The sequence below is a fragment of the Zootoca vivipara genome, chromosome 14, assembly GCF_963506605.1.
Source record: "Zootoca vivipara chromosome 14, rZooViv1.1, whole genome shotgun sequence".
Lineage (NCBI taxonomy): Eukaryota > Metazoa > Chordata > Lepidosauria > Squamata > Lacertidae > Zootoca > Zootoca vivipara.
In genome coordinates, this window is record NC_083289.1 from 13687786 (window position 1) to 13712343 (window position 24558).

Consider the following 24558-nt stretch of genomic DNA (forward strand, 5'->3'; position numbering starts at 1 on the left):
TTCTGGCGCTGGCCATTTTCGGTGCCCATAGATGGGCAAAGCAGCAAAAAAAAAAAGGCTGCCGGCAGGAGCAGAATAAGGGAGAATAACGGGAAATGAACCGATACGGGGGACCGCCGGGAAACAGTATGAAAAAACGGGGGTTTCCCAGGGGAAACGGGGTACTTGGCAGCTATGGAGTGTGCATTTGATTAGTTGTGAGTACATTCACATTCAAGATTGCTTCATATTATCCTCTTAGAATGCACTCAACTACCACCATGTTAGGGGAACAATTCTGTCTTTCACCAATGCAGAAAATGTTTTCCACAACACAAATTCTGCATGTGCTTGCGTTGTTTCTTGTTTATGCTTAGCGTCTGCAACTGGGTAACCCAAGGTAAAATCAAGGTCAATGAAAGGCTCTATCTGTCTCCTTACTTGCCAATTTAAGAAAAAAAGAGGCGAGGAAGCTGGCAAGAGAGCTTACTGTCAGCCACTCTAGGAGGCAGGAGTGGAAATATTGTCCCATGATCCTTTATCCCTTTATTCCATCTCAAAATAGCCTTGCAAGTAAACTAGCTCTTTACCACACATATAGATACACCTTTCAAACAATATCCACATATGAGCAACTTTTACCTTTGCAGCTTCTCCCATCCTCCTGCAAAATGTACCCTTTTGGACATGAGCACTGATAACTGCCCTCTGTATTTTTGCAGATAAAATTGCAAGGCTTTGGAGACAGGTTGCACTCATTCAAATCTAAAGTAAAACAAGACAAACACTTTTCATTTATATTAATAGTGTTATGGTATTAATAATTACTGCCCCCCCCAGTGACTGATTAAATTTATATACTGCACTATATTTACAAAATATATATCATCAAAATACAGTCATAACTGCCAACATATGTCCGGATTTTCCTGGATGTTTTCCTGATTTCCGCCCAGATACTGCTGCCAACTACAGTATTCCGGATATGTCTGGGGAAATCTGGATGTATGGCAACCCTACTTCTACTAATTCTTCTAGGAAAAACATTTTTACATTTGCATTTTACTCCTCAGGAGCTGCATGACAAAGTGATGATTGGATTGCATGAAGCATTCTTTTAATTACTTTTTCTTCCCTGCTTTGAGTTCTTATAAATCCCTACAAGTTCAGCTGCTACTGGCATCTTCTGAGCTTCTCTCTCTCTCTCTTTTTATTGACTACTGTATATCCTCCTGCTATATCACCTAGGCAGGATGCAACCTTCTAATTTGGGGTGGGAAGATTCTGGTTCTCCAGATGTTGCTGGACTATAATGCTCATCATCCATCAATGGCAATGCTTCCTAGGACTGATAGCTACACCTGGAAGGACAGTCTTCCCCACCTTACTCTAGACCAGGCATGTCCAACAAGTAGATCGTGATCTACCGGTAGATCACTGGACGTCTGTGGTAGATCATGGGTAGATCTGGCTCCCCCAAAGAAGCTTAACAACTTTCAACTTTTACCTGAACTCCCCCAAAATGGGGCTCTCCTCCTCCCTAAAAAAGCTCAATAACTTTGACCTGAACCCAAAAAAGGGGGTAGGTCACTGCCAGTTTTTAACTCTGTGAGTAGATTGTGGTCTCTTGGGAGGTGGCCATCCCTGTTCTAGACATTTTCTTCTACTCCATAAAACACTTCTTTTATTGAGGCTTTTCTCAATCACCACTCTCGTGCATATGTTGAAAACTGCTATCAGCTCCTTTATCCTCATGATTCCCCATGTTTTCTACACTACAGCATTCTCAGGCCTTTAAGGCCATCACTTGAGAACCACCTTTAAATTTAAGCATGTGTGAGGTTACCCACACAGATTTGAGTACGGCAAAAGTTGAGAGAACAGGTTTGTGGTGGCATGGTGAAAAGCACCTAAGCTACATGGCAAGGCCCTCAAAATTCATTTACCAAAGAACCCGTGACCTCCCAAAGGAGGTTGAATTCCAGCTTCCATCAGTCCCAGCCAGAATGGCCAATGATCAGGGGTGATGGAAGTTACCATACAACAACATAGTTATTCACCAGTCTTTAACAGAAAGATAAATAAAATGATTATGTCTGCATACAAAATGAGAGAAACCTACCTATACAAAGTGTGCCTGTTATATCTGTAGTATAGCCCTCTTTGCAATTACAGCGGTATGATCCTATCTCGTTGACACATTCTCCATTCCGGCAAACATCATGAATAACCTTGCACTCATCAATATCTGAAATTCAATAAATAGGACTATAGAGAAGGCAAAGCAAAAGGGGGGGGGAACGGCATACCTGGGTTCAGTACTACTCTTATGCTTTTGCAGGAGACAAAAGTAGCTTATCAGTGAAGAGAAAAACATTGATGCTACAATTTAGGAGGATTGTATATACTGTATATAAAAAAGGAAAACTGACAATTTCATGCCATTTCACAGTGAAGGAAGAAACCTCAAAATGAGATGAAACTAAAGGAGCAGCAGCAGACTTAGGAGTTGTCAATTAAAGTTTAGCAAATGCTGGCCTTTCCACTTGGCTCGCGACACAAGTAATGCATTGAGCCATAGCCATTACATTTCTTCTCCCAGCTAGATGTGGGAATCACATAGTGTGCATTATGACCATGTTCTGACCCTTAGGCCATATTTTCACTTCCTCCTACCAGTCTGAACAGCAGGAAGGCAGGGGAGGGGGCATGATGGACACTGTGTGCAAAGAACATTATTGTAAGGGACATTCCTGCATAGACACTGTTGGACATACCAGTGGATAAGCAGTCGCCAGGGGTAGGCAACCTAAGGCCTGTGGGCCGGATGCGGCCCAATCGCCTTCTCAATCTGGCCCATGGGCGGTCCGGGAATCAGTGTGTTTTTACAAGAGTAGAATGTGTGCTTTTATTTAAAATGCATCTCTGGGTTATTTGTGGGGCATAGGAATTCGTTCATATATTTTTTTTTCAAAATTCAGTAGAGTCTGGCCCACCACATGGTCTGAGGGACGGTGGACTGACCCATGGCTGAAAAAGGTTGCTGACACCTGGTTGAAGCAACAGAAACAAGCTGAAAGACCAACACAAACACATGCACTTGCTTTCTCAGCAAATGGCCATCATCCCCCAAAGTCTCCTACTCTATCTGGCTCACCCATACCCTCTTCTGCTACTACTCGACTGTTTCTTTGTTTCTGCAGCACTGGTCTTCTATTCTTTCCTTGGCCTTTGCTGTTCCTGAGCTACAACAGCATGTGGGAAGGGGGAAGCTTTTTGGTTGGCACATAACAGGGAGGCTAGATCCTGAAATAGAAATTGCCCTTTCCAATGTTTGTTTGGTTTTTTTTGGGGGGGTTGCCCTAAGAACAGCTCGGATTGCATGGAAGAAGCAGTCCTTCGTCTACCTCAATCCTCATTCACTTGAGTCTCAAATACCAGGGCTCATCTCTCAATGGGCAGGCAATGCTTAACCCCAGAAATGATTTCGTGGCTTGTGTTTTGGTACTTTAGTCAATGAAACCTGCTACAACTTGGGCCAAGCTACATGTTACATACAAGTGTGTGGTGACCTTTCAATTAAATAAAAATAAATGAAAAGCCACTTCAGGAGGCAATTTAGGGTGGCTAAACTGATGCCATGGAAAGGGTTAAGTGCACCCTTGGCTTCATTGTTCTCAGCCAGACCTTCTCAAAACAGTTGGGTTTTTTTAAAAAAAGACTGATGTGCTACTGTCTGGCTGTGAACTTCAGGCATGTGGCCCATGCCACCTAGGTACAAATTAAATGTCTAGCTGAATTGATATTTTTGGTGCTTAAGTTTCTTAAACAGTCATACCTTCGCCACTAGTTGTATATCCACGGCCAAGAGGACAAAGTTTTTTAAAAGCTACAGTGCCCAGGAAGGGGCAGATCTCACAGTTGGGTCCCCATCCACGCCCGCCATCACAGCAACATTCAGATTTGGTCACGGGGTTCCTGTTGCTTGATCCAATCTGGCACATGCTCTGCAAGACTTCAGTGAAGCAGTAGCCTTCTCTCTTGTCTACAAAGAAAATTAATATCTTTTGCAAAACGCTGACAAAGAGACTCTGATTTTGGGGAGCAGGACAGAGGGAGACAGGGACTGAAGCAGAAATATAAAAGAAAGAAGGGCATACTTAGCCATATTTAGCAACTGTAACAGGGAGAATGAAAACCAGGCAGCAATAAGAAAGAGGACATTAAGTCTGGAAGGAAGAAAGAAAGAAAAGTCATTGAGTGAAAAATCCAAAGAAGACACAAAGGAATAATCAGAGTTAGAATATTCCAAAGAATTGTTAGGTAACAACAGAACAATTCAGTGCTTGATAACATAAAAACAGAAGCAGATTAATAGCTAGATTCACACAATCCTGGCCCTCCTAAAGTTATGTAGAAAAATATTTCAAGTAATGTACCCAGTAGTTCCCTATACTGACAGCTGAACAGCTAACAGAGTAAATTTCATCTGAATTTAACATGCTCAGTTAACAGATTTTGTGATATTAGATCTCACTAATAAGAGATAAAAAAATATTTACTGCTCTGACCCATTCCACCGTACTTTTATCTGGCCCCACACCTACCTATGCATTCATTCTGAGCTTCGTTGACGGTGAAACCATCATGGCATTCACATTTGTAACTTCCTTGTGTGTTTATGCATCGTCCATGTTCACACAATCCAGGTTTGTTTTGACATTCATTCTCATCTGTAGATTTTTAAGGATATGCCACAAAATTATCACCATTAGTATTTCCACATCTACCTGAAGATGCACAAAACTGTTAACTTGATTCGAAAGCAATATATATTTATAGGAAGATTTTTAAAATGCAACAAAAATACCTAACTTCTCATTTAAACTATACTCACCATGACTGTTCAAAAATGGATCGAAATATACAATTACATTTGTTTCCTATGACTTTCCGCAGGACAATATGTATTGATGCTTTATTATCTTAGGGTCAAACCAGATGAATTATTAACAATCTGTGGTCAGATCTCTTGTCTCTTTTAATTTATTTTAAAAGCAGATGGGTGGAGGCTGAACTGGATCAATCCAGTTGCAGGCCCAGATGTCGTGCTCCCCTGTCCCCCAACCCTCTGAAAATTAAAAGACAACTGAGACTTGTTTGGATCGAAATAGGCCACAACTTTATTGAATACCGATGAAAGAGGTTTGGCTTGGGCATGGGGCAATCAAAATACTTCTGGTCTGTCTGCCAGAAGTTACGCATAGGTCAATCTGAACAGGGGTACCCAAGACTTACATCAAATAGGGTGACCCCCACAGGGACCACTGTGTAGGGGAGTATCATTGGCCATGGTCCCCGACTGGGTGTGAGGACATGGCAACTCCCCTGGATCCCTTTAACAGGATACACCAGCATTTGGAGGCACTGGCAGAGACTACAACCTCCCCTCCATCCAAGACGATTGCCCCAATGCCCAACCCAGTTGTGACGATTCCCAGGAGTTAGGCAAAACCACCAAGCTGGAGCCAATTTGCCTGGTGGACAAATTCCTACCCGCCCCCAAAATATGGCGACCACCGTAGCCACAGCATGGTCATTGACCAGCAGCTTGAACCAAGGGAAGGTGGGGTGGGGAACCTGACGAGAGAAAACAAGTAAGGGCTCCAGGCGCAGGCCTGGAGGAGGGGCCAGGGAGCGGACCTGGGGGAAACCTTCCTGCTTTGTCATCTCTGCCCCCTTGGTCCAGCCCGTATCCAAGCCTGCATCCACATTTGCCAAACCTGGGTGCAGGCTAGGATCCGGCTCCTGATAGGCGGCACAGGATATGCTCACACCTCCTATCCAGACAGGATGCCGGTCCTGAGATCCCTTGTCGGGCCTTAGAGGAGGCTTTCCCATCCCGCAACGCCACCGCACCAAGAGGGTGAGCGGACTTAACACCCTACCATATTATTCAAAGTAATATGAAGAGATATGGTAGATTCAGCTGTAGAGTTCCAGCACTTAATCTAGTTTTGCCCTTGGATGGCTAAGGATCTTAACTTATTCTCTGGTGCTTTCATGGCACATTACAATACATATTTTTCTCTGGAGGTTCTGCTCTTATGAGCTTTACTAGGCACTGCACTGTTGTGCTTTATATGCTTCTTTACACACTGTAAGGACAATAAACTAAGCTAAGGGCTTATCCTACCCCTCCACTTTCCTTGCTGCTCGCCCTCCCCCCTGGGAAACCCAATCTTTAGGAAATTGGGTTTTCCACAGACTGTTTGTTCTGATTTAGCACTAAAGAGCAGATTTTTGGGAAGAAAGTGGAAACCCGCTTGGACCTGTGCCTAGAAAGCACAGGACAAGCAGAAAGCCACTCAGGCCTGTGCTTTTTGGCATGAGACAAGCAGAAGTGTGGGCAAGCCCTAAGGTTCATGCTAAATGACAGGTCATTCACATGAGAGAGGAAGTGTCACCCAAGCTCTGGGGACACTTTTCAATTGTGATATCTTGAGCAGCTTGCTACCCAAGTATCAAATATTGACATGTTCACAAGTATAGCAAGGAACAAATCAGAACTATGAACCGGCCATACATAATATTTGCATTTACAAGGAATATCCCCTGGAAATCCAATTATAGAAACTGGGCATTTAGGCTTCATTAAACACTATGTGCTGTATATGCAGATGAAGTTAGTTGCTCTTAGGTCCCACTGGAATAGGTAGTCAACTTAATCCTGTTGACTTAGTTAGTCTAACTATTTTAGCTTGGTTCTAATTCCTGTCTCTATATAGCCAGACAGAAAAATATTTTCCAGAATCTATTACACAGTAAAGTCATGTTTCTACCTAGACATTAATCTGAAATCACCACCTGCCATTAGAATTTCTAGGAGATTCATTGTCACTTACCCATGCAACCTTCACCATCTGGTCTGCGCTGGAATCCTGGCCCACATATGCACATGTATGTGCCTATCAGGTTTTTGCATATCATTTGCTTTGAATCACAGTCATGAATTCCATTTTCGCACTCATTCTGATCTGAAAGACATATGCATCGTTGGCAGAAGGTTGGTGAAAGATCAAAATAGCCCATTCTCACTTTTCTAAAAGCAAAAACGTAAAAACAACCAGTGACTCTGTCTCTGTAACCTTTTGGGAAGAAGTGTGTACATCAGAAAAAAAGAGGATAATCTGTGTTCAAGCTCTGTATTATCATTTTTATGCCGCTGCTTCTGAATAGAGGTATTTACACTCCTCTGTTTAGATGAGATTTATTTGTGGGATGTGGCCATCTCAAAGACACTCTCATAGTATTTGTTTATAAGTGGTACTAATGATCCAGGTTTTTTAAAAAATGGGGAGGGGGAGAAATATGTACACCATACTGAGCTTCTTGGAGGAAAGCTGGGATATAGATGTAATAAATGAATGAATGAATGAATGAATTAGTCTTCTCCTCTGCTTTTAAGAAGAAATTTTTTATGATTATGCCAAAGCAGGAACAACCGGTCTGGAAGACAAAAGTAGTTCATCTTCACACACACACACACACACACACACACACACACACACACACAAACCAAGAGACTTTTGACTGACTGTACTGTATAATTAACAGAATTTCTAGGAATCCTACCTTTGCACATTCGCTTGTCTTCTCTGAGGACGTAGCCTGCAGGACATTTGCATTCATATGATCCAAACGTGTTCACACATCGGAAGGCACAAAGAAGAGGATTCTGGGCACATTCATTTACATCTGTATTAAAAAAAACATAAAAACCAGATCCAAAATAAACAATTTTTTTTTAAAAAAAAGCACCTAAAAATGGCTTTACTCCTTCATGCCTACTCTCCTGCAATTAAGAAACAAAACAGATTTTAATGTTTCTACCAAGGGAGCTTAAGGACCCCCCTCTTCAGAAAGGCAATTGAGTTTCTGAATTTTGGAACTGGGCTCGGGGCAGGGGGAGGAGGAGCTATTAACTGAGTCCAAATCCCAATCAAGCTGAGCAGAGGGTGCCTATAAAGCACCATTAAGGACTAAAAATATGAAGAAAACCTAACACTCAACTTGCACCTTTTCCTCTTTCCGCCTTTCAACTCATGAATCTGCTGTCTTTATTTCATTCTAAACTCAAGCAGCCATGGCTTTGCCCTATGCCTAGAACGAAATATTCGACTTATTCACTACTTGGTTATCTCACTCCTTTAATGAGAACAGCCTACTGAAAAGCATGAATGTCAGGGCTGAGCCTGCCTTCCGAAGAAGCCCACTCAGTTCTTTCTGGAAGGAGTCAGTGGCGCTCACCTTCGCATGTCACCATCGGTCCTGGCTCAAACCCTTCCTCACAAGAACATTCAAAACTTCCAATAATATTCGTACAAGTTCCATTTCCACATGGGTTTCCTACAGAGCATTCATCAGCATCTGGAAACATGAAAAACAAAAGCACAGCATGTCACAAAATAGTCTGCAGCTCCAGCAACTGGCCAGATATTGAGACTCACAGAGGACAGGATTCAATTAAGTTGTTATGTGTGCAGAACTGGGGACTTTCCTACCTCGCCCCCCACTGTGTCCCCTAAATCTGCTCTGGAGGGTTAGGAGGAAACTCAGAAAATATTGAGGGGAGTTTGTGGGGACGAGAAGAGGAAATAGTCCTGATGCACAAGTGGACCTCATTTCCCGCATGCACACCCCTACCCAAATATTCATTTGAGAACAGGAAAAGGCATTTTACATTGGATTTACTTATACTTGTGACCTGGCAGCTTAGGAATTCCAACAGCAGAATAAATACGTAGTTGTGTCATGACTTACCTATGCATTCAGTTCCTTGAAGGTTGTAACCAAATGGGCACTCGCAGCGGTAGGAGCCGTCTGTGTTGATACACTGGCCATTCTTACATCTATCTGGATCCTTGCACTCATCCGCATCTTAGCCCCAAAATTAACCAAACAGAAAAGGGAAAGAAACATTTATGGATGAATCCTGTGCGGAATTGCATTCAATTGTTAATAAATGCGAGGCGAGGAATGGTTGATTTATCATCCGTAAATACAAGATGAAAAGATAGGCGCTTCTGCACTGTACACAGTTCGCAATTATGGGTGAAAAAAGACAGAGTGGCAATAACACTTGACTCTTAACATATGTAAACAATATTTATTTCTCTTATAAATTAAATACAGGCAAACACATCACAAATTATTTAACAGTTTTTACTGTGAACAACCACCACCTTCCTGCACACGAATTATCCAACTTCAATGTGGCACAATGTCAGTTAACATCAACTTCTGTAATGCTTCTTTTATGCTCAGAGCCGTCTTTCCCATAGGGCTTAGTGGTGTGTTGCACCAGGGCCCCAGCCTCTCAGGGGCGCCCCAGCAAGTGGGGGAGCTGTGTGGCTTTGCCGGCGGCCTCCTCTTTCCCTGCACGCCCACCAGCTGCGCCCCACCAACCATAAGGCTAGCGGGTGTGCAGCTTCCCTCCCAAGCCTCTGCGGGGATCACTCTCCTGCAGTGGCATGGGGGAGAGTTACGCAGCTATGACCACCCCAACACTATCCATGGTAATTTGGGGGCGCTGGACGGATATTTGCACCCTGGCAGCGCATCTGCTAAAGACAGCCCTGTTTATGCTGCAATCCCATGTACTCTTCCCTGGAAGTAAGTCACACTGAATGCTTACTTCAGAGTAAACAGGCACAAGACTATGCTACCACTTTTACAGTACTGTAAATTTATGACCTTTTCCCTCCTTCTTTCAGATACCTTGTCTATCCATTTTCTTCTCTTCTCCCTCCTCCTTCAGGTTTTCGTACAGTTGCTTCTCTTTTGTTCTCTTGCTCTCCCCCTTCAACTGTGCACCCCTCCCCCAAGGTCCCTCAACTTTCTGTGCTCCCTGCTGTTCCCCATGAGTCATTGTCTAGGTCAGGCATAGGCAACCATGGCTCTCCAGATGTTTTGGAACTACAACTCCCATGATCCCTAGCTAACAGGGCCAGTGATCAGGGATCATGGGAGTTGTAGTTCCAAAACTTCTGGAGAGCCAAGGTTGCCTATGCCTGGTCTAGGTTGTAACACCCCTGGGGCAGGGACTTGTTCTATCATTCACTACAAAGCGCCAGGTATAGGAACAGAGCATTATAAATAGCAGAGGTGCTATCCTTTAACCAGTAGCAGCTGGTAGGGCAGCACAACTGGTCTCCCTAAGCTGTATGCCAAGGAGGCAATTTTTCCCTTGGCATTCAAGCAACTTCATTTGCTTGAAGTTCATTTCTCTCTTTTTTGAGGAGGGAATATTTAGGGGTGTCTTTTTAGAGCTGCTGTTGTCACAGAGAGGAGAAAAGAACTGAGAAGAGAAGTGCTCACGCCATCTTCTCATGACATTGTGTGCAGAGTGTCAAACATTTCCTCTGGCAGAGAAAGGCCAGGAACGCCAGCTCCAAAACGAGAATCTTAAAAGTTCACTGAGATTGCTTTGAGCTTTGCAGAAACTGCATCTTGGCCCAGAGGGATATACATTTTGAAAATTAAATAGAACTGCACAGCAACTGCAAAGAACAGAGATTTTATCTGAAAAAATGGACATTCTCAAAGCAGAGAGAAAACCTCTCAAATGCAACAGTACTCCAAGCACTAACTACTTACCAATTGGTTCACCAAGGGGGCCAACCAGCATGCCGGTTCCGAATGGGCAAATTTGACGATAAGCTTCTGTAAGTCAAATCAGAAGAACAAACCTGCTTAATGTGGCAACTTTTATTTGTCATCTGATACATTAAAATGTTCATAACCTTGATGAAAATCTTCTAAAGCAGGGAATTGGGAAGGCTCCCCCCTCCCCCCGCTGAGGGCTGAATTCCCTCAGGGGCAAATGTCCTACATCAGAGGTGATGAAATTGATCTGGCCAGCATGGATCCTTTCATGGGCCATCTTTGAATGGTGGGTGGGGCCGCATGTCAGTCACCTGACATCATTAGGACATCAGGTGACAGCTAGGAAGGAACACTGGCAGCATGCATATCAATTAATTGGCACCAAGAGAACACTTCCAAAGGCTCTTCTGTAACTTCCAAACAAGTGACAACAGGTGTTAGGGGAGGTGGGCAATAGTTGGGGGGAAGCATTTCCCAGAGAAATGGTGCAGAGAAGCACGACCAGACTGACATCGTGTGGAATTAATCAGAAGACCCTATATAGCCCACAGGCTGCTCACCATTGTTCAGAAGAACTGGATCCAAAGATCCACAAATGTAAGGAAAACATTCTGTAGTACTATTCTGCAAATTGCCTACATAACAGTTTATGGAGCGCTATAATAGAATGGCTCTGTGACAGGTCTCATGCTTACACCTGAGCAAGCAAACAACCGCCTTTGACTTAACTTTTGTTTTTCTTGCACAACGCTCTACTGTGAGGTATAAAACAGATTTCACTGAGTGAAAAGCGCCTACCACGTATGGAAGGGCATGTCTGGATTTAACCCACTGTGTGAGGAGGTCCTAACTGTGTCTTTCTATGCGTTTCAGAGGCACTGCCTATATCCAGATAGGAAAGTAAAAGCTGTTCAGCTAGGAAATGAGCTGCAGATACGAATTCAATGTTATCTTGTACCTAAAGACGAGGTAACAACTTTACAAATGCCTCCTATCTCCATTACTCTTCTATGTTTCTATTGAAATCATTCATTTCTAATTTCTCTTATGAGTAGGCATTGCAACAATCATTGAGAAATGTTTATAATGTATATACCTTCTCCATCACCTGGACACAGTTCACATGGGTCACCCCACCCTTCTCCGTTCATATTGCAGCAACACTCTTGCTTAGAATGGTTTCTGGATTTAGGAGCCGAACATTTCCCATCTTCAAATTTAGTAAAGCAGAAGCTTACTCTCAAATCTAAACAAATAAAAACATGGTATATATTAAGAGCTTTTTAAAAAAATAAAAAATAAAATCCAGTTGAAGGTACTCAAAAAAACCAAGCAAGTTACTGATGAACAGTAAGTTTTGATCAACGCATAAGGTCTTTGTACTACTGTGCACATACTATGTTTCTATGGCATTTATCTGAAAGTCTTCTGTTCTCATGATACCATACAGGAAATATATGGCAACGCTTTAATATAACTGAATTATCTATACTTACTGCTTGCAGTTACCTACAAATTAATGAAGTATATACCTCTGATTCCGTATTTGAGCAGAAAACAAGATGTGTGCAAGGCCTAAGGGTGTCGACTGACTTTAAAAATATTATTTAACATCTTTTCACTTGTACATAATTTATTATAAAATGGTATAAAGAGGCAAACAGCGAATAGTGCTAAATCAATGAAAATAATTATCTGAAAAAGCATACTGCAAATATTAATTCCAAGATATGATGAAGGAACACCATTTAATTACATAATCAATCAACAAATCTTAGCCAGTATTTTCTGGTTCTCATTAAGCAAACAAGTTGTACTCTTTTTTCTTTTTCTTTTTTGCAGCATTCCAGAATTTTAACAATCCATCTCCAACAGCTGGAACAGTATGAAGTTTCCAATTAAAAGCTGGTTCTAATTTTGCTGTAGTGACTGACATACCTGAAAGGTCCTTTCAGTTGGAACATTCAACACACCAGACCAAACAGGAGAGAACTGCAGCATAAAATACCTTATATAAAGTAGAATCACGGTTTTACTTCTTGGGGCAGGCTATGTCCCTGGTCACCATGATGACTACAAATTTCCTCAAGGCAAACAAGGAGGGGTGTGGGGTTTTTTTTTAATTGTAAGAGAGGTGTTTCTCCTTTTTCAGGCTTTCAATGTACAGTTGTACCTTGGCTCTGGAATGGAATCCATTCCAGAAGTCCATTCAACTTCTGAAAATGTTCGAAAACCAAGGTGCGGCTTCAGATTGGCTGCAGGAGCTTCCTGCAGCCAATCAGAAGCCATGGAAGCCGCGTGGGACATTCGGCTTCCAAAAAATGTTCGCAAACCAGAACACTCACTTCTGGGTTTGTGGCGTTCGGGAGCCAAAACGGACAAATACCAAGGCGTTCGAGAACCAAGGTACGACTGTACTACTATGGAGGCTCAATGAGCATTCCCACTTTGCCAGAGCCCTAAAATATGGAAAGGAGTCCATAACAAGGGTGCTGGAACAAGACAGAAGGCTGAGTAGGAAGGGGAGCCATTGGGAAACAACAGCCCTGCTGTGGAAGTGGCTAGTTCCTTTGAGCCAGAAGAGAAGCCTCTTCATGAGCAACGGCCTGTCTGTGACTAAAGGATTATTCACTAGCATGTCAAGAGAGTAGTAGAATCACGGTTTTACTTCTTGGGGCAGGCTATGTCCCTGGTCACCATGATGACTACAAATTTCCTCAAGGCAAACAAGGAGGGGTGTGGGGGTTTTTTTTAATTGTAAGAGAGGTGTTTCTCCTTTTTCAGGCTTTCAATGTACAGTTGTACCTTGGCTCTGGAATGGAATCCATTCCAGAAGTCCATTCAACTTCTGAAAATGTTCGAAAACCAAGGTGCGGCTTCAGATTGGCTGCAGGAGCTTCCTGCAGCCAATCAGAAGCCATGGAAGCCGCGTGGGACATTCGGCTTCCAAAAAATGTTCGCAAACCAGAACACTCACTTCTGGGTTTGTGGCGTTCGGGAGCCAAAACGGACAAATACCAAGGCGTTCGAGAACCAAGGTACGACTGTACTACTATGGAGGCTCAATGAGCATTCCCACTTTGCCAGAGCCCTAAAATATGGAAAGGAGTCCATAACAAGGGTGCTGGAACAAGACAGAAGGCTGAGTAGGAAGAGGAGCCATTGGGAAACAACAGCCCTGCTGTGGAAGTGGCTAGTTCCTTTGAGCTAGAAGAGAAGCCTCTTCATGAGCAACAGCCTGTCTGTGACTAAAGGATTATTCACTAGCATGTCAAGAGAGGAAGAAAGAAGGTGTTACTGCATATAAATAACAGAGGATGGGAAATATATTCTGTAGCTCTCATTGGACAGGGAGAAGCAGCAGGGTCCAAGTAACTCCCTTCCTCTTGGCTAAGGCAAAGTAGACCATGTTCAGCCTTATTATTATTATTATTATTATTATTGGGAGGGGGGATTATTTGGAGAAGTGACTTATAGAACACAAAAGGCAGGCACATGAAAGCATCCATCGATACCTCTTATTTAATTACTTGCTATTTGTTTAATTTGTTCTCAGCCTATTCCCAGAGCAATGTTTTTTTAAAAAAACCAAAGATCAGATCAAAGTAACCCAGAAAAAGAATATTGGAGTGGTCATTCTCAGACCTGTCCTTTTCTCCCTTCAGATGTGTTTGGCCAACTGCCTGGCGTTCAGAAAAAGCATTATTGGTTTTGTATCACCACACTGTGTTATTCCAGCCGAGTAATCTAAGCACTGGAGCAGAACGGAAACCGCAAGCATCTAACAGACAGACAGCTGGCAGCTTCTCTTGCTGGCAAAAGAACAGTCTGAGTGTCAGCTGCAAAACCAGCTGCTCATCCAGTTTTGCTGGAGATTCACAGGGAGCAACATCTCAGGATTTATTATATATATATATCAATAATGAAGGAAGAAAACCTCCACAATTATGTATTTTAAATTAACTAATGATTTTCCTGTTTAACAAATTATCATTACTGCAATGTGGCTTTTTTCAAGATACTGAAAGAAGTGTAAGGTAATTTAAAATTTAATAAACAAAGACTCATCTCCTCTCTCTCTCCACACACACAGAGTTTTAAACTGGGGGGGGGTAATTGCTTTTGTTTGTTACTATGTTATGTATTTTTGTGTTTTTATATTGTAAACTGCCCTGTGATCCTCAGATGAAGGGCGGTATAGAAATTTAATAAATAACAGAAATAAATCAATTAAAAGGCCATTCCATTCCCTAACCCAGGAACATACTACAGCCAAATATTTGCTAGCAGTAATAAATCAATTAAAAGTAATTTGTACATCTATTGCAATCCCTTTGCTGTCTTAAATTCAGAGGCAGAGACAATAACAAATTGGGTGCAAGGTGTCACTAGAACATTTTTTAAAAAAAATATATGCATGCAGATAGTGTCAAAAATGGACCACAAAAGTTCTAAGAACTTTATAGACTGTGTAAAGAACTGGATACTGAGGCAGGGGGTGGAAGCAGGGGGTTTCGGTGGGCTGGGCACTTTTTAAAATGCTCTTTGAACAAAACGAAATAATCAGTTTTAGAAGGCTCAAGGTAGAAAACTTTCCTCATAAACTTGGATTAAAAGATACCCATACTTACTGGTAGTTTAGAAAAGAATATGTCTCAAAGGGGCAAAATGGAAGAAATTGTCCCTGTAGCAGCGATGGGTCTTAGTGGCTATTTATTGTTATTTTTTACTACTACAGCTAATGAAGACTGGAACTACTACTTAGCCTCACAGCACTCTCAAATGCTATTTGCATAGAAGATACCAAATAACACATTCAAATACATAGAAGAGAACTGATGCAAGTTGTAGGCAGGTAGCTTTCAACTGGGGGCGGGGAGACTTATTGATGTTAAGAGAAACTTTATGATGAAAATAATTACACAAAGGGGTGGAATGCTTTTTTTTTGCTGGGCAGCCATCTGTTGGGGATGCTAGCTGTGGCTTTCCTTCCTTGAGCAATGGAGTTGGGTCAGTTGGCCTACAAGGCCCCTTCCAACTCTATGCTCCAGTTGGTTCACTTCTTGCACATCATTCTTCCCATACTTCCACGGAATAAAACAGCAAGTCATATCAAGGGCCTCTGAATAAAAGAGGAAATCGCAGATTCCTTGAGCAAAGTTCCCATGAAGTTCTTTTTAACAACTTTCTTTAGGGGAGTAGCAGTTTCAACAGGGCAAGGCTAAAGCCACAAGTATAAAAGATGTAAGATGTATCTAATTTATACAGCTACAAAAATTATACCACAAACACTCCTCCTCCTCCTCTCTCTCTCTCTTTTTCACCCAAGCAAAGGAGGCCAAACCACAGAGTGGTTTTGGAATTCTGATAAATGCTTGTTCTAGGCAGAATTAATCATACTCTCTGTGGGAAGAAGGAATCAAAAGCAGCTATCCCCAAGCATGGCTGCACTACTGCCAGAATTTTGAGGTGGAGTCAACAGTCCTGAAGTTCCTGGAAAGAGTCATTGCTTTCCTTCTACTAGCTGCAAGCACCAAAGCCAGAGGGAAGGCCCAGTGGCATACTTCTTCCACAAAAGAGTTGTGACTAAACTCCAGAGTTTACAGGCCGCGTCAGAAGTGCAGCATCCGTTCTAAACATAAAATAATCACTAAAGATAAGAGAGAAGCTTACCTTGACATCTACGTCCAGTTGAGGACACTACAAACCCTTCAGGGCACTGGCAAGTGAAGCTTCCTGGAGTATTGTTGCATGTGCCCAAGACACAGATCTCTGCCTCTTCTGTACACTCATCAATATCTGCAAGGGATTTATATTTTAGTGCTACAAAACCGAGCAATGAACAACAAAATATATAATAAAGCCAGTGTCTTGCACGACACAGCAAACTCCCACTGTGGTGCTTCAGGAAGTTGGTATAGGGGTTGGCAGTTGTTAGTATTTGTACTGGTACTGTATTTGTTAGAAAATGTATTTTACAAAGTATGAATTGTGCTGGGGGTGGGAAACCCTATGTAACGTAATGTAACAGCTGTAAAATCTTGTGACTCCGATTAAGGTCAGAAAAATGCTGAATCATACATGTCAATTTGTTAACTCCCTTTAAAAGTGAGTATGTGTGTATCTTAGGTAGTGAGAAGAGGAATGGGAGTTGGAGGTTGTTTTGCTGTTGTTTTCCTTTGTGGAGACTCCGTGTCCAGAGGGGATGGTGAGGACAGGCAAGCTATAATTTACAGACTGCTTCAAAGGAGTTTTAGAAGCAAGAAGACCCTCTCTTGGGCTCAAGAGAGTGAAACACATTGTACTGGACTGTAGGATACTGCTTATAATAGTTGCCATCCCGCAAGTAAAGAGTCCTCTTCAAAGTCTTGTGTGCAGAGTCTACTTCATCACTAGGGCTTTGAGGGTGAAACGGCTCTTTCACTCTGCATGACTCAGAAAATAGCCAACAGCAGTAAGCCCCATTCACACACGCCCATAGGGCATGGGGGTCACTTCTCTCCATGGTGCAACCTCATACTTCTGATAAGCATGGGTATTTAGCATGTGGGCAGGATACACTGGGTCCATTCACCAAACAGCAGTGTGATATCACAAAATCACTTCCGCGCCTGCGACGGAGGTGGTGTTATGGGCATCATGACTGAACTTTCGCGATGGGGCTGAGAGCTCAGCCCCTTTGCGATTGGCTGTTCCCGCCTCCGTCAGTCCAGGGCCAACCAATGAGGTCGGCCGGGGGGTGGGACTTGCAGTCTTTAAACATCCCGGAGGCGGGAACTCTGCCTCTTGTCTCCTCGCTCACCAGCGCAATCGGTCCAATGCCTAAGCCAATACCGCTCAACATCCGTAACCAATAGGCAGAAGAAGTTGATAGAATTTATGGAACTGTCTGAGCTGACCGGGAGACTCCGGGATCGGAGTGAAGTAGCAGTGGAAGAAGATTGGAAGAAATTTAAAATTTATTTAAAGAATAAACGTATAATAGATTAGAATTAGTGGAAGTGAGGGAGATAAAATAGAGGTTGTAGATAATACAATGGTGTGAAATAAGTATTGATAGAAATTAAGGATAATTTAATTAAGAAGTAAGATCTAGATAGAATATAAAAGGATAAGATATAAAAGATTAAAGAATTAAGGTATAGTTAAAGTAACAATTAGAATTTATATACGATTTAGAGTTTACTACGGAGGATATGTAAAGAATCGCAGAAGGAGGTAGAATGAGGAAGTCAATAGATTGGAAATAAGGGTTATAGTTAGAATTTTTGTTTTTGCATTTTTGTATTTTTTGTATTCTTTTTGTATTCTTGTTTTTTCTTTTTTATGTTTTGTAATTTTCTTTGTATGTTTTGTATTTTTGTATGCTTTGTTGTTTGAGAAAATCTTTAATAAGTACATTTTTTTAAAAAAAACATCCGTAACCAATAAAGTTGTGGCCTTTTCGCCCACTTAAAATCTATTCATTTGTGTCTTGTGTCTTATTTTTCACGGGGAAGGAGGGACATTGCCACACAACACGATGTAGCAGTTCCCATGGCACTGTGGGTGGCATGTGAAGGGGACCATAGCTTATATCCCCTGGACTAGGAACAGTGAAGTGCAAAGCCCACCGCCCACCAACATTTTTCTGCCTTCTTTGCAGGTGGAAGCACAAAACTAATATAGGGAAAGGAGGAGGAGGCAAAAGCCTTTGGAGAGAGCCCTAATCAGCCACTATCCAAAAAAGTTATCCGAATCTGTTCTCACTTGGGCAATTAATTAAAAGACACTAATGAAAATGCCATGGATCATCATAGAGGTCCTGGCAACTTATGGTATCATGTTATGGTTCCCCTCCCCCTATTTCTAATATTTTATTATTATGTGAGAAAATATACTGGTCATTTGTGACTCTTTTTGCTCATGAACCCTCCAAAAAAGCTGCTGTAACTTTTTGCCCTACAAGGTATTTCACCCTTTTCCTCTCCCCACCCCTAAAATTCCATTGTGGTGCATGAATTATCTTCACATACCATTACAGTTGTCATCTTGTAGGATGTATCCAGGGGGGCAGATACATCTGTAAGAGCCATCCAGATTTTGACATGTACCAGGTGAACATTTGCCAGGATCCAATGCACACTCATTGATATCTGGAAGAAGATATAAACAAAGCAATCATTGGTATTCATGCGTCCTAATCCTGCTTGTTTTATTAAAAGCTTACATTAAATTTCAAAATTAAAACAAGGGAGAAGATTCAGTTTCTTAAACAGTCTATGTACTAGGGCAAGGGCCTAGTTACTGTCAGGAAAGATGAGGGATCATTAGCTTCCATTAAGCAATTTGATCAAAGATGGTGCTTGTGTCCTTTTTACCTCAACTTGATAAATGTCCTAAAGTGTTGTGGTTAGAAAAGTTCTAGTTGCAAGATATTTGTAAAACTCAAAAAGAATTGATGATATTACAGTGGTACCTTGGTTCTCAAATGCCTTGGTACTCAAACAAATTGGAACCCAAACACTGCAAACCCAGAAGTAAGTGTTCCGGTTTGTGAACTTTTTTCGGAAGCCAAACATGCTCCGTTTTGAGTGTTCGCTTCCGTTTTGAGTGCCACACTTCCATTTTGAGTGTTACACTGAGGCCTGTCTGGTTTTGCTATTTATTTTGCTTTTTTTCCCACAGCTCTTTTTTTTTTGAGACTGTGTGGAACCCAGTTCAGCTACTGATTGATTGATTGATTGATTGATTGTGTGACTGCAGTACATTGTTTACTGCATCCAGTTTATGAATCAATGGTCTCGTTCGATAGTAAAATTCATGTTAAATTGCTGTTTTAGGGGTTGTTTTTAAAAGTCTGGAACAGATTAATCCATTTTGCATTACTTTCTATGGAAAAGCGCACCTTGGTTTTGGAACGCTTTGGTTTTGGAACAGACTTCCTGAACGGATTAAGTTTGAGAACCAAGGTACCACCGTACTTTCTTTATGACCAAATTCCCCAATGCCCTAGTGTGCAAGTTTAACAAATAATTCATATATGCATAATAATGTGAAGGGTTCATTTCAAGAAGATAATCAGCTGCATTCTACAGTGTACTGGTTTCTATAAAGATCTGTGATCTCAGTAGAAAATCCACTCTGTATGTCTTCCACACATAGAAACGTTGCCGGCTAACTCCTACCATATAGAACTAAACATGGCACTCAAATACTGCTGTTACGTTCATGACATACCAATACAGATCCTTCCTTCTCGGGGCATCTCATAACCTTCATTACAGATACACTGGAAAGACCCCACATTGTTGACACATTTGCCATTTCTGCACAGATTTCCATTTCCAGTGGCACATTCATCAATATCTAAAAGGAGAAAAAGATAAGAAAGGCAAGAGTTAGGGGAGAGAAACAAGAAAAGAGGGGGAAGGAACAGAACAGAATTTTCTACTGCTTTATTGAATAGTATTATTGCTTTGGTTTTGTCGTTTGCTTTCTATGCTATTCGGTTTGATATTACAGTCATTACAATGTTCAAGGTTTTTTTTTTAACGCTCAGTGATGCCATCTGTGAGCTGCTTTGAGCTCAACATTTGTTGCTGGAAAAGCAGAATACAAATATTAAATAAACTCAACTCAACTTTGGTTACTTACTGTAAAAGTTCTTTCTGGGGAATGTGCAGAAATAAGACAGGGAGAATGAGAAGCTATTAGCCCCCACCATCCAGGCTAGCCTCTGCCCAACTTCTGCCCATAGCAGAGTTGGTCCCAGAGCACGACGCAAGCATACAGAAATTGAAAAGTTGAGTAAAGGGGGGAACATAAATTTCCTCCGAAGGCAGGCAGAAATGAATGCCAGGACTGGTGAAAAAGGCCTCAGCGATAGTAGCAACTGCAGCAGCAACTAAAATCACCTAGAACCTTTGAGCCGTCCAATAGTCTTATTTACTTGAAGAGGGAACACCCATTCAGATTTTGGCAGATCCTTGAATGAAATGGGAAAAGGCACCTCTCTTGCTGCAGTCTTAATCAAATAAAAAGCAGAGAGCCTTAACCCCCCGGTGCCAGGTATATTCAGTGTGGGAGGGCAGGCACAAAAAAGCACCTTTTGGTGCTTACAAAATGCGATTGCTGCCGCCGCCACCACCCAAATAACTATGCCATATTTTGACAGAAAGTCCTTGACTCTTCCAAAATGGCCATTATTACTTAATTAAACTCCCATGGGCCCCCAATGTCTAATGTCCAGCCCTTGCTGTTTTTCTACATATCCATCTGAAGGACTATAGTGTAAATTATGGCAGGCACTGAAATGTAAAGGCAGAGTCAAGTGTGCATGCACTGACAAGCTGTGTTCCATTCCAACCACAAGAGATCCCAAAAGGCAGCCAGTGTTAGCTTGCAAATGGGAAGGGAGAGACCTCTTGCCATCTCCATAGTCCTGGTTCTCTCTTGGCCATGCCACGGCAGCTGCTTATAATGCTGGCTGCTGGGATGGAGAGCAAAGAGGATTCTCCCAGTCAGGGTGGGGCTCCTCAGAAAGTAGGGTCTGATCCATAGCTGTCAAGTTTTCCCGTTTCTCGCGAGGAAGCCTATTCAGCATAAGGGAATTTCCCTTTTTAAAAAAGGGAGAAGTTGACAGCTATGGACTGGTCAGTGTTATTGCGCTCCAGAGAGGAATTGTGAAAGGAGAGTTCATTAGAACTTCCCCCACCCCTTTCTGCTTGTACAAATCCTTTCCCCCTATTGGCAGCTCAAGCACGCAGGGAAATAACAGAAACAGAAGGAAGAGAAAGGGAACAATTCAGAAAGGGACCTCAGAAAAACAAAAATGGACTAACAGGAGAAATACAAAAGAGATGAAGAAAAATGTAAACAGGAGCTAGGGAAAAATAACTGGGAGCCAATTTCCAACTAAGACAAAAGATCAAGAAAAGCAAGAGCAAAGCAAGGCAGTAGAAAGAAACAAGGTCAGAGCCTCGGGAGCTGGTTAATGAAGTCCAATCTATGTCACATGACCCTTCCTGTGTCACACGATCATAACAATCCACTGTTTCTGACTTACTCCTTCACACTCAAGGGAACTAAATCATTTTCAGTATAACATCCAAGAGATTGAAAACAGCCATACTTATTAAAAGAGGGCTCCCACCAACATCACAGGTTATAGCGGTACACTTGCTACAGTGGTGCCTCGCTAGACGAATTTTTCAGTGCTGCTCTGCAGATGGCATGATTTTTTTTCGTCTTAGAAACTACTAGAATAAAAATTGGCTTCCCATAAATTCCAGTTCCATAAGCCTAAGCAGGTGAACTCTGCAGAGTTCCAGCAGGAACCCGCTTCCTTGACATAAGGCAGCGCCAGCCTTGAGGTTCAGAACCCCTCAAGGGGAAGAGACAATAAGTTGTTTTGTCTCCCATCGTGCGGGAGGCAATCCTTGAAGGATTGGAAATGCTCCCCTGCTACTATTTGTCTATTTTCTGGTGTATTATATCACAATATTTAATAGTGCTCCTAGTTCATTATACATAATTGCACACGCAGGTAATCCTATGCAGGAGCCCACACCGCTGGTGTAATAGTGTCTACGCAGATTAAGCCACCCAACTCTAGTTCCTTTCTCGCCCAGTTCTGTGCTAGGTAAGTGATGGGGGTTACTTCCAGCTTAGAAGCTCCATCTCAGTCTTTTCTGCCTGCTCACAAGGCCAATACAACACCATAATATGACACCATCATGTTCACTGCAGCATTCTCCCCATTCTCAAGTGGCCTAGTGACTACTATGGTTGCAACGTGCAAAAACCCGAAGAGACTCAGCTGCATTACTGGAGGGTCTCCCTTACCTATGCAGTCATTATTGTGAGAAAGGATGAACCCTGTATGACAGCGGCAGTTGAAAGAACCAACCGTGTTCATACACGTGCCATTTCCACACGGGTCTCGTTCACATTCGTTGATATCTGTGAACAAAAATGAGAAAATCAGAAAACGCAATGCTCTGCCTTCCATATCTCAAAGTAAGCACAAAGCCACTAACACCCACTAGCCAAGTTAATACAAAGGGGTTTGGGGGGAGCAGAGCTATTCAGGACCACAGGGTCCCCCCCAAAAAAATAGACTTCCTATGTCAACATACTGTGCGGCCATCTCATAGCATCACAGAGTTGGAAGGGTCCCCTGAGAGCCATCTAGCCCAACCACTGCACTGCAGGAATGTAAAGAACTGATATGGAGAAACTTGTCACCTTGATTAATTAGGGCCCAAAACAGAGCTTTCCTCTTACAACTCAGAAAGGTGAAAATGTAGTTTAATACATACCCATACACATAGTTTGGTCTCCATTGGTTTTGAATCCAGTGTGGCAACGGCAGATGTACCCTCCCTCTATGTCTTGGCATTCTCCATGACTACAAATATTGGGTACTTCTAGACACTCATTGCGATCTGAAAATAACAGAAGTTTTGAAAATTACTGCTTAGAAAACATGTGACTATATGAAGTTGCCCTAAACTAAACCTACCTATTCCTCCGTTTAGCTCAATATTTCCTACTCTGGTAGACAAATATGGGTCTTTTTCCAGTTCTCTCATCTGAGATCCTTTAACTGGATACATAAAAGAACCAAATGTGGAATCAAGACCCTCCTTCAAAGGAGAAAGATTTGGACTTGCTACTATGGATGGCTGAATCTGTCAATTTTAGTTTCTCTCGGTTTCTTATTTTCTCAAACTTGTCAGGTGTCCATATTTCCACATCAGTTTGCAAATTCTTTTTTTTTTGTCGTCATAAAGCCACTTCCGTGCTTTTGCCGGAGGTGGAGTTGTGGGCAGCCCGACGAGCCCATTGCGTGGGGGGCTGCAGTTTCAGCCCCCACGCAATGGAAGCCTCCAACTGCGTCACCCGCGCCCCTGTCCAATAGGGACGAGGGGGCGGGGCCACGCCGCTTAAATCCTCCCGCGCGGCCGGAGCTCCGTCTCTTTATTCCAGTTCGCCGGAGCGAACAGAAGCACCCCTCTGTAGTTTTTCTCTGCAAGGTTTAGGCTTAGGCTCAGCATTTCCCTCCCTTATTGCTCCTACTTGTGTGGTCTGTTTTCTCCTTGTTTGTGCCCTCTTGTTTCCTGTACAGGCTTGGTGTGCGGCGTGGGAGACTTGGAGCGGCAAGCGGGGCCGCTACCGCTCATCAGCTGTTCGCCGAGAGCGCCCATCAGCTGATCCCCTCAGTCTACGTCGGATCCCTGCAGCGGAGCCAGCTAGCAACCGCGTTCAGCCAGGGTCTGCGGCTCTGTCAGCCTTGCGAAGCCCTTGCAGCCACATCCAGCGCTTTGGAGTGGAATCCGTCTTCGGGACGCATCGCACTCAGACGCATCTGGCGCATTGGGTTTTGGGGTATATTTCAAAGGGAGATGGTGTGCTGAACCTTGGCCTCCCAGCTGGAAAAACACAGATATTACTCGGGATTTAACATTTTTAGAATTCTTTCCCATAGTGGTAGCAGTGCATCTTTGGTCGGATGACTTCAGGAACCGGAGAGTCTGCTTCAACACGGACAATCAAGCAGTAGTCAGTGTACTTACCAGGCAATCGTCGCGCACGGGAAGGGTGTCAGCCCTCCTACGTCATTTTGTGCTGCGTAGTCTCGAGTTAAATATGCACTTCTCAGCCAAATTCGTGCCGGGGCAGGATAATAATGTTGCAGATGCTTTGTCTCGTTTCCAGATGGACCGCTTCCGCTCATTAGCACCAGATGCGCAGCAGTGTCCAGAGAGGTTCCCGGAACATCTATGGAACCTTGGGAACGAGAAATCCTAAAGGGAGTATTTGCTTCCGTGGCCCCTGCTACCCTCAGCTCCTACAAACGGGCTTGGGCAGACTTCCTTGCCTTCCGGCAGAAGGGCGCTGGGGTGCGCCTCGAAGGGCCACCAACCC

General features: G+C 42.8%; 1 protein-coding gene across 2 annotated transcripts in view; it reads right to left on the bottom strand.

The window, feature by feature from the left end:
* FBN1 (fibrillin 1) overlaps nt 1-24558 on the bottom strand; it is a 219582-nt gene that overhangs the window by 12592 nt on the left and 182432 nt on the right. For both annotated transcript variants that reach the window (XM_035132327.2, XM_035132328.2), the window contains exons 46-60: nt 22950-23075; nt 22474-22590; nt 19867-19995; nt 18663-18782; nt 16321-16446; nt 11744-11893; nt 10639-10704; nt 8803-8919; nt 8290-8409; nt 7615-7737; nt 6885-7016; nt 4587-4712; nt 3818-4024; nt 2102-2227; nt 622-744 (exon numbers count right to left, since the gene is read on the bottom strand). In XM_035132327.2, coding sequence (XP_034988218.2) covers nt 622-744; nt 2102-2227; nt 3818-4024; nt 4587-4712; nt 6885-7016; nt 7615-7737; nt 8290-8409; nt 8803-8919; nt 10639-10704; nt 11744-11893; nt 16321-16446; nt 18663-18782; nt 19867-19995; nt 22474-22590; nt 22950-23075 — 1908 coding nt within the window. The remainder of the gene's footprint in view (nt 1-621; nt 745-2101; nt 2228-3817; nt 4025-4586; nt 4713-6884; nt 7017-7614; nt 7738-8289; nt 8410-8802; nt 8920-10638; nt 10705-11743; nt 11894-16320; nt 16447-18662; nt 18783-19866; nt 19996-22473; nt 22591-22949; nt 23076-24558) is intronic.